The sequence below is a fragment of the Acanthopagrus latus genome, chromosome 10, assembly GCF_904848185.1.
Source record: "Acanthopagrus latus isolate v.2019 chromosome 10, fAcaLat1.1, whole genome shotgun sequence".
Taxonomy (NCBI): Eukaryota; Metazoa; Chordata; class Actinopteri; order Spariformes; family Sparidae; genus Acanthopagrus; species Acanthopagrus latus.
The window spans coordinates 19083621-19094627 of record NC_051048.1 but is presented as its reverse complement, the minus strand read 5'-3'; the positions used below and the strand labels follow the sequence as shown (position 1 = coordinate 19094627).

At 41.6% G+C, this 11007-nt stretch overlaps 1 protein-coding gene across 8 annotated transcripts in view; it reads left to right on the top strand.

Annotated features, from left to right (window-relative positions):
* LOC119027099 (phospholipid-transporting ATPase ABCA1-like) overlaps window positions 1-11007 on the top strand; it is a 169539-nt gene that overhangs the window by 78325 nt on the left and 80207 nt on the right. For all 8 annotated transcript variants that reach the window (XM_037111973.1, XM_037111974.1, XM_037111971.1 and 5 more), the window contains 7 exons: window positions 1301-1505; window positions 1644-1760; window positions 2370-2541; window positions 3460-3591; window positions 4262-4401; window positions 5067-5204; window positions 10606-10820. In XM_037111973.1, the coding sequence (XP_036967868.1) occupies window positions 1301-1505; window positions 1644-1760; window positions 2370-2541; window positions 3460-3591; window positions 4262-4401; window positions 5067-5204; window positions 10606-10820 (1119 nt within the window). The remainder of the gene's footprint in view (window positions 1-1300; window positions 1506-1643; window positions 1761-2369; window positions 2542-3459; window positions 3592-4261; window positions 4402-5066; window positions 5205-10605; window positions 10821-11007) is intronic.

Genomic DNA, 11007 nt, shown 5'->3' with positions numbered 1-11007 from the left:
GGCTGAAACAAAGAGAGAGTTCTTTTATGTTCTGGAAATTAAATCACTTTCAATTTTGTATTGGTCCAATATCGAATGTTAGAGAAGCAGACAGGAAATTAAGGGAGAGAGCAGTGAGATGACTAAAGGTCTTTTTGTTTGATTCATAAAATGTCTTCAAAAAAAGATGATTTCTGTCTTTGATATTTCAATGACTTCAAGAAGACATCACCAAAATAGCTGCTGGTTTTCCATCAATCTAAGAACTTACAACAAATTATCTTAGCTCTTGCTTTTTCTTTGTTTTTCAAAATCCAATTCATTTAGAGAAATGCTATTTATCCAAAAATGCCCTGGAAAAAGACTTCTGTTATAGAGCAAAGAACCCTGATTACTCTTCCTTTCAACAATCCTCTCAGTCTGCAGCCAGCTGAACGGGGGCTGAATGTGCAGTGGTGACATGTGTTCAGTAGAGGGGGCTTATTCTCGTCTGCCTCCCAACTCTTGCCCATTTCTCGCAAGCCAAAGGAGTGGTTACTGTCATACTGTCAGCTGTTCATGCAGAGGTCAAGGATTGGTGCCCACTAGCTCTGCTGTCACCCCTCATCTACTGACTCGCTGTTGATCGCTTGGCAGTAGATGGGCAATGGGGGACCACACAGGAAGTTGCCAGCAGCGTTAGCAGCCGGGGCTAGAGGACTGGCGTTACTGCAGAGCTTTTCTGATTCTCTGCCTGGTAATGTAACATTGGGGTAGACGGTATCCATGGTGGATCGTCTCTGAAGCTTCAGCAAATGCTTCCACCGGCTTGGAAATGCTGCGAGCAAATGAGGCGTGATAAAACAGCTGGCGGGCAACATGGCAATGCAGAGTGATAGGCTATGGCAGATGATGTCTCGTAGGCAAAGCATCATTTGCAATTTCCTACTGTATGAAAGACATATCTTGGTTTTCAGCACACACATTTTAGCCTCAGCCTTTGTCCATATAGAGATGTTCACGAAGCAGCATTCACACCAGCTGATGCCTGCGTGGATGTTCTTTCTCTGTCTGCAGCAATAGTTTATTGATCAGTTACAGGAGTGACCTTGGGCAGCAACAGTATATTCACCTGATTATAACATCATCTGTATTTAGTAACCGGAAGCTATCGCACATCCAGTTTTATTGTTCTCATGAAAGTATGAATAGTGATATATTTCCCTTTGTTTCCAGTCTCTACACTAATCGTATGGTATCTACGTATCCTCTCATTCAACTCCTAGTCTTGTATTCTCTTTTTCTAACAACTCCTTTAACCCTGGATGTTTTTTTTTACCAGAGTTTACTGTCCTGTGTTGCTTTCGGCTACGGGTGTGAGACCTTTGCCAAGTACGAGCAACAAGGCGTTGGAATCCAGTGGTACAACATCAACTTGAGTCCAGAAGAGGGAAACCGCTACACCTTCATCGTGTCCATCTTTATGATGCTCATCGACGCTGCTATTTACTGGGTGCTCACCTGGTACATCGAGAATGTCTTTCCAGGTACATGATGGATAAGTTTATGTTATTAGTACACTATCTACTACTGCCATTTCTAAAAGAAGATGGAAAGATGCAAAAATTGCTACCATATTCCCTTAAGCCAAACCATCATTAAATTCTTTCCACATTTGATCCCAGGGCAGTATGGAATCCCAAAGCCATGGTACTTCCCTTTCACTTCATCTTATTGGTGTGGGACAGCCTCGAGGACCCGCGTTGACCCAGACCTGCTGAAGGACTCCACAGCATACAGCGGTAAACAGCCGTGAAAACGTTCACCTGTGGTGTGTTGCCGGAGTCTGACATTCCCAGTTATTATGTATGTGTCAGATTCTTAAGTTAATTAGGGAGTGACTTAATTGAGATGGGTCGCAAACAAACATTAGCACCTTTTTTGTCACATTGGGTGATAGTCGAGCTCGGCGCTTAGTGAGAAAAAAGGTGATTTTCAAGGTACGCACTTGCCAAAAAAATAAAAAACATCCAATTAGATTTCAGAGTAAGAGCGCAAGCTCATTATTTTTTATCTTTTTTGTGCTCAGCAGTGTTTCCTTTTCACTTTTTTTCCAAAGGTCCAATCAGTATTTTGACAATATAAATCAAAGGAATAAACACATACTGTGCATAATTAAACAGTTCGAGAGAAAACGCAGGATTTGGTGTGTCAACTATATTATTTTTAAAAGGTGTTTTGGCACCAGCAGATATCACACAGTTCAGTTTTGATTTTATCTTGTATTAGTTCACGTTTTGTGACACATGCATCATGGTTTACGTCTTTAAAAGACATCTCTGTCTGCAACAGATCTGCCGTGACGCTTGTTTCTCTGCTGATGTGTGAGTGTGTTTGTGTTTTTACCAAAGAGTATCTGGAGAAACCACCGCCAAATCTGAAGGCAGGGGTCTCAATCCGCAACCTTGTTAAAATCTACAAGACTGGGAAGAAGCTTGCTGTGGACGGACTGAGCATAGACTTCTATGAGAATCAGATTACATCTTTTCTTGGCCACAATGGAGCCGGCAAAACAACCACCATGTGAGTTGCATTATCTATTCCTCCCATGCTCTGCTGCTTGGCTCAACGCTCATGTGATTTCAGAGGGTGCAACTAATCTAACTTGTACACAATGCCGACTGTACTGTAGCGCCATTAATTCAGTGGTCACCGCTGTCAGAGAGTGGCATCGTCTGAAAGGACATTTATCGCACAGAGTCAGCTGTGACGTTAAAAGTGGGACTCATCTAATTGCTGTTTTTAAAAATAAAGTAGTGGAAAAGGTTGGAAGGGGTTTAGGATGACAGGATATAACTGAAACCCAGTGGCCCAGAAAGAATGAGCCAGAGAGAGAGAGAGAGCAAGTGATGCAAGACTAAGGGCTGAAAGGGAAGACATCCGCTCTGAGCAACTGTAACCAAACATAACAGAGCACAACAACAGAAAAGGACAGAGGAAGGACTCCGTGACACACTGAAGCTCACAGCACAGTATCTGTCTGTCTGCGAGATGCAGCATTACAATTGAGTTTGGGCACACATGTTAAAAAAAGGCAGTGTTTGTTTTGTCTGTTCTGTTATACAATCTTTTGCTATTTTTCTGCTTAGTCTAGTAAATAATCAATACATAATTTATGACCTGAGACTGATGATATGAATAGTTGTTGCTCCCGATCTTCTGGCGCAGAGCTACAATCCTGCTTTCTTTTGTCAGTACTTGAGATTAAAACATCTTTTTCTTTGCTTTTTGAGCCCTAAATTAGAACATGTTGATGAAGTGGAACATAATGTCTATTGACAAATATGTTGAAATGGGAGCAGGGGGACAAATCTAATTCACCATTATGTTCAACCAGCTGCTTCTCTCCTTCTGAGATTATTTATCACCAGACCCAAAAAAATCAGCAGCCAGAATGGATCACGGAGCCTCCGTCTTGTTTGCTCCTTCTTTTCTCTGTAGGTCAATTCTGACAGGACTCTTCCCGCCTACATCAGGAACAGCTCTCATCAACGGATACGACATCCTCTCCGACATGGACAGCATCCGAAAGTACCTGGGAATGTGCCCACAGCACAACGTCCTGTTCAATGAGTGAGCAATTCAGCTGATCCGCCTCTGTTGTCAGTTGGTCATTGGTATAATCATGTTTTGCCTCTGGTGTATTTAAAAAAAAAAAAAAAGAAGAACAAGAAAGGAAAAAAACACAGATCATTACAGTGCAATTTAATCACATGCATAATGAGGGCTCAGTCTGGGCTTATGTTTCACATCAACACATCATTATCCCTTTCCTTCTTTCTGTTAAGAAATGAAGTGAACTTTGCTCACATCCATCCACTAAATTCCCTCTAATGGCACCATTACCAGTCATTATTCCACTTTTTTTTAATTTCACCTTTAGATTCCCCTCTATTTCTCCCTCTCCTCAAACTGATTACCTGCAACTCGACACAAGTCTTACATCATAATTACGGCTGAGTGACCGCAAATTACTTTCATTAATATTAATCCCAGACAGTCAAAGCATCTATATTAAGTAAGGTTATGATATTAATGCAAACGTAAAGGTAGTTATTACGACCTATTATGTTGTGATGAAATCCTTACGTTGGTTCATATAAGTGCACCGAGAACGGAGATGAGATGCATTAATCGGGCATTTTGGGCCACTTATCCACAAGAAACACTTGTGAATAAGTGGCAGGTGATGCCTTTACATGTCAATCACACAGGCCTCATGATATAATTTCCACCTTTGCAGACTGACGGTGGAGGAGCACATCTACTTCTATGCGCGGCTGAAAGGATGCAGCCGCGATGAAGTGAAAATTGAGATGGACCAGATGATTAAGGATGTTGGCTTGCCACATAAGCGGAAGGAGCTCGCAAAGAACCTGTCAGGTGTGTCTGTATGTGTGTACACTGACGTGCTTTGGGTCTCGGCGCCTCGTTGAAATTATGCAGGAATGTAAATGTACTTTTTGATGCGTGCATCAGATTTTGAGCTCGCCTTCTTCATTTCCCGTGGGAAGAAACATCATCTGTAGATTATCCCTTCTTTTCAGGATGAAGCTGCCCTGTCCTCCTCTGCCAGCGCACGTGTGTGCAGCTGTCTCAGCATACACATGCACTGTACCTGTGTGTCACAGGTTGTAATTCATTGTCGGGGGGGGGGCACAAGCAAGTCCTGCTTGATGAATTGTCCCCAGTCATGGATTGCTTGTGAGCAAAATCACTGAAATATGACTTTCAAGGTTGATCTATGCTGACATTTCCACTACATTAGCACTACATTGGATGCATTTTGAAAAGCTTGCTATGAAAACCTGGACTGGAGTTGGGTGTGTGCACCTGCCTGTCATCAATCATTTCACACCGTGCAAAAGACAATAAGAGCCGGAGACAAGTCGACACATTTGTTCCATAATCGGTTCCCGGTATTGTGCCCATTCTACATCTGAAACCTAATGCTGACAGATGGTTGTGTAGGATTTTCACCGATTGCAGAACAAAGACGTCCAAGAGACAATACCAGTGAAGCTGATGTGGGTTGTTCTGTCTTCTAGGTGGGATGCAGAGGAAGCTGTCTGTGGCTATAGCATTTGTCGGCGGTTCAAAAATCGTCATCCTGGATGAACCTACAGCAGGAGTGGACCCCTACGCCCGCAGGGGGATCTGGGAACTGCTTTTAAAGTACAAGCAAGGTAGTGTATGGGATCGGTGGTAAGAACTAAGGCTCTGCTAAAGACTTTGAAGCGAGAATTGACTGGATTGCACAGGGTGCTTCTTTGATTTGGCTCAAACTGAGAAACTTTCTAAAACTGAGCTGAAGTCATTTTAAACTTTTAAGTGACTTTGCTCAAATGTATCCAATATGAGAGCTGTTAAGGTAATGAACCATCTAGACTACTTTTCTTTTCTTTTTTTGCCTTGGTCTCTCTGACAGTCAATTGTGGGTGGAGAGAAATTTTAATTTGCGCTGGAACAGATTGAAATGGAAGTGAAGACAAGGGAATCCAAGAAGCTTTAATTGACATTGCTATTTAACAGAGTCCCTAATTGTCCGCCGCCATCAGTCAGCTTGTCACTTCCCCCGGCCTTATATACTGTGTGGTTGCTAGTGGCTGTAAGCAGGACACGGACATTATAGTAACACATTCTCTCAACAGATGTCTAAATGTTTAATGTGCATTGAGTGACATTCCGCCCTCGCCGTGTCATTAGCTTCTCTCTCTCTAATCAAGTCCTTTCACTCCAATTGGGAGGCGGAGATAACTCTGTTATAATGCGAACACCCACATTCTGGCTGCTTTGAATGAGTCATGTTTTTGTGCCTCTCCAGTCTTATTTGCGCCTCGGTGTTACTAAGGTTTGTCATTAAGCAGAAAAGGCTACAGGCCGTCTGTCTGTGTGGAAAAACTGAAGGCTGAAATTGGACTTAATATCGTGGTTCTTCATAGCTGATTAAGTGTTGAGATTGTTCACACAGGCAGGGTGATCTGACGCCTTAAGTGGATTTTGTTTGTGATTGAATTCAGTCGGGGCTTGTTTGGACTCAAAGTTGCTCGAGGTACTAAGAACATGGGCACAGCATACATGTGTTAATAGGTTCATTCAAGCCCTTGGTATACATACATACAGACAAGTATGTTCAATATATCTTGTAATTAATAGGGATTGTTCATCAAAATCCTGATAAGGTGGCATTTGATTAGTCCTCAGATCTTTGCATTTAAGGTGCCTTTTAATTCTCTCTTTTGTTGTGTGTCATTACAAAATTACTGCAGAAGGTGAAGATTTAACGTGGAAAATTAGCAAATTATGAATTTTTAATTATTATCCATTACTGGAAGTTGATTACTATTAAATTACCCCACTCATTATGCTATAAAATGGGCCTTGAGGACGATTCATATAATGGATTTTTATACATCCAGCTTTGTGCCTCCAGCCTTGCGTGTTTTTGCTGCAACAGCATCATTTTATGTCACTTGATTTATTGATCATAATGATAAATTGATAATTTGCACAAATTCTTTTTAGTTCTCTCGCCTCTTGGATTTTTTTTTTTTACCTCAACTTCCACATAAACATGATTTTCTATTTTACATGTGTGCACAACATAAACAACATTTTTTAACTGACATATTTCAGATTCCTCACACTGATGTATCTCAGAGCTCGTATCAGCAGCCATGTAACGATTGTGAGTACAAACATTAGGGTCCCTGAGGTTCATTGTTCTGACTTAACTAGTCGTTAAACAGTTAAATAACATAAAGCAGCTCCTCAGAAATGCCATAAACATCATATAAAAGCAGCGTGTTACGATGTTGAAAGTTTTAAATCCCACGTTGGACACTGAAACCATGAATAAATTTCATTTAGGCTGAGATAAGACTAAAGTGTGCGAAGCAGTTAACATTCTCACTCTTTCTTTATTGATAAAGAATGATATCAATAGCATGTTGAAGTGTATTTCTTTTAGCCATCCTTCGCAGGCTTACTTTGAATTTGAATGTTTGGAACAACTCCATTTATCGTAGACTCTGATTGCATTCATTTTTGTACTTCCTCTGGCAGAACCACCATACATAATGCATTTTTCCCAGGAAAAACAAATTAATGTAGAGTTGAAGCCAATGTTGCAGTGCAAATGACATAAAAACGCACCCGCCTTTAGTTTTTCTTGTATATGATCTTACGTAAGCCCTTTGATAAAATAGGTTGCAAAGTGTGGAGAGGAAGACAGGAGCAGGCTGTAAACTTCCGACTATATTAGCTGCAACATCATATAACATTTAACACAAACTCAGAGAAAAATATTCTTTCAGTCTGTGCAACCTTCAGCACATAGTTAGAGATTCCTCCTGCAGTGTCTTGTTTTTCACTTGTGGCAGTACAAAGACTACATTCAAGTGTGAGCAATTAACAGAACTTGAATCTGGAACATGTGTGTTTTCTCCCAGTCTGTCTTTACAACATTGATTAGCCCATCTGCCTAATTTAACTCCACTAGCAGGTGTTTAAAATGTATTAATATGAACAGATTACGTGTGGTGCTGAGAAGGTTTTAGGTTTGACCCTGCCATCTGTCTCTAGCTTCCCTGTGGCCTGTCTGTGTGGACTTTGCATGTTCTGCTCAGGTTTTTGTGCGGGTGCTACGGTTTCCTCCCACAGTCCGAAGACATGTAGGTTCACTTAATTGGCGCCTCTAATTGGCCGTAGGTGTAAATGTTTGTCTGCTGGTGAATGGTTGTCAGCTGGGATCAGCTCCGACCCCATTGCCTTCCGCCACCCCTTCAAAGGACATAGGTAATGGATGAATTGATTGCCACAAACAGCTGTTAATACAGTTCTGTCCAATTTTTCATCTTCCTGCCGATGTACATAATATCTGTCCAGCTTTACTCAGCCACTGTGAAATTCATTTCTATCAAGTTGATCGAGGGGGAAGGAAGCTGAATAACAGAAACCAGATTTTCAGCCTCAATTTGCTGTATGTAGTGCGACTACCAAATTACCTGAACACACCCAACTCAATTTGATATATCACTTTGTGCTGTAATACACCACAACACACTATAAATCAGAATACCTTTGTGGGCCATCTGCAGTCCAAACACATTTATTTTGCTCCCAACTCATAGATGATGCAGTGCGATTTTATTTTTTACATTTTTTTCTTCTTCCTTGTGAACCACAACAAATCCTAAGGAAAATCATCTGTGAGTTTGAGAATCCCATACAAAATGAGCTGGTTCCGTCACACCAAACCTCAAGCAATCTCCTCAACCCACCCCCATCATGAGCTTAGCTTTTCACAGCCATATGTTGAATTGACTGGGTTGTGGGCATTCATTCAACATAGTTATTTTGTTGGAGTTGGATAAAGAGTGGATCCAGACTTGTTTGCTATAGCATAAGGCTGCAATACTTAACTGAGGAGGGATGGATTTAGCAGCTCAGCTGGTGGCAGGGCATAAAAAGTGTGGGGGTGGGAGAAGGGGAGACGGAGCGGAAATAGTTGGCCAAGCAAAATGGCTGCACGGGGCTGCAGTTAATGACCTCTGAGTGTGTCCTTGTCCCCGGGATAATGTGACCTGCGAGCATAGAGATTTAACTAGCTCAGTGCGAGGAAAGCCGCCAAGCTCAGCAGCTCACCTGACCTTTTTGTAATAAACCAGCAAATTCAGTGAAAGAACGGGTGAAAACTCAATCCAGTCAGCTTCTCACTGAGCGTGCAGCATCTGCTTGCCATGTTTTGAGATTAATATGCTTGATATGGCACACAGTCTCCGTGGGGAGCCGATGTGATCTGAAACTTGTCTGAACAAGGCTGAGAGTCTTCTGCCTTGTTCCTGGCACTGCTTTGAGCTAAAGGCTAATGCTCACAATGCTAACATTCTGATGCCTCATACATTTTTTTTCCTCCAATTGTGAATATACTTTTGCAGTGAACAACGGCTGTAAGTTTATTGTCTCAGTACCTACACTGAAATCAATTAAAAATGGATCTTTTGTTCAGGATGTAGTGGCATCCAGCCATAATGATGAATATGATATTCAATCTCTGCTGATAGATCCTCCTAACCTTAATTTAGCATTTAACATGCTATCAATCGTGAAGTACATAAGCACTAACCCCAAAATGCAACAGAGGCTGATGGGAATGTGTTTGTGAGGAAACTGTTGGACAAACAAGAAATTGACCTGATAATGAAACTAGAGAAAAAGTTGAGGACAGGAAAATTATAACGGTTATCGTTGTTGTTGTTGTTGTTGTTGTTTCAGCTAACTTCCCTTCTGTGTCACAGTTAGCAGTCTCCTCCCACCACCCTACATCCACCACATGAACACACAGCGGTAATCGCCAGACATAGCAGCAAATAGGAGGATCCTGCTCTCAGGACCGCCTCCGGAGTTTTCTGTCCTGATCAGATAAAGTGGACAGGGATACCAACATTTTTTCTGTCTTTTACCTCATGAGCCGGTGAGACATGAGTTACTGACCAAACACTCTGTAACAGTAATAGCTGTTGGAATATGGAGCGATTTAACTCTTATTCTAATATAATAGATAACTTAAAGCAGGATTAATTCAATTACACCATTTTATTTCATAGTAATTTAGTTTCGGCACTGCCATCCATTGAACCGTAGTAGTGTTTCTGAAAAACATACGGCGTTAATCACCGTTTATCGACTCTTTTTGCCAACTGCAAAGAATATTATTCTTTTGAGCTGGCAGAGTCTCAAAGTTACTGACTTCTAAGGGGGTTTATTTCTTTGTCACATAATGATAAAGGCACCAGGTTAAATGTTTTCTGCTTTAAAACATGATTGGATCAAAAGCGACCCTGTGCTTTGTGATGTCGCTTTCATGCCGACTGAAGAGACATGACCATGCTGTGACTCCATTACAGATCCAGTCCTTTTTTCTGATTTCTGGGGTATGTGATAATTAATGTGTGTTATCTGATGCAGCGTGATCTGAAAGGATTAGAACACCTGTGAATAACCTTGCAATGCATGCTGTAGTCGTCAGTGCAATTGTGCTCTGTTTGACGTCTTTCAAATCAAAGGATTTGCAGCACAAAAGGGAGAGCTGAAATGAAACGTGGTCTCCTATAAACGCTGGAAAGTAGGCTTAGGGTGGCCTTTATCATAATTTTAATTTTGTCCCAGATTCACACCCACGCGCTCCTCTAGAGTTTGCTTTGTTGCCATGCGGATAAGCGTTGCTAAAAAACACAGTGGAATCGGCAATAAGGAGATAAGTGTGGAGACAGATTGTGTTATTGGCTTGATTCAAACACTTTTGATCTGTGGCATCTTTTCTTGTCAGACTTCTGCCTACCGAGAGTTGTCAAAACAAACACGGTCCAAAGAGAAAAACGCTTCAGAAGTGCGATTTATTTTACAGTATCCAGTCTGTGCCTCATCTTTTTTTTATAGTTGCCAACCAGCATTTTTGTTCTTTGACTTCAGACGCACTCTCGACTCAAAATCCGCACACGAAATACACTACTTCAGACGAGCACACGCTCCTATTACTGTGGTTCAGGTGACATTGATCAAATCTCTCCCTCTGTCTCTCTTCAGCTCGCACCATCATCTTGTCCACACACCACATGGATGAGGCCGACATCTTAGGTGATCGCATCGCCATCATCTCCCATGGACAGCTGCGTTGCTGCGGCTCCTCACTGTTCCTCAAGAAATACTTTGGCAGCGGCTACTATCTCACTCTGGTCCGAGACGGAACTGAGAAGATGACAGCTCAGCGAAATGGCATCATACACAGTCAAGCCAAAGAGGTATGAACAGAGGGATAACTACAAGTTTATCAGTGTTGGTTTGATGGTCCTATGTTCTTTAACTGTAGGACATCTGTGTTGAAAATGTGCAAACCTGCTTCGCTTTAGTATTTACAAATGTAAACAGATGGCCCTTTTGAAGGTGCAGTTTGTTAGACTTTCAAAACTTAACTGAAATAAAATGATC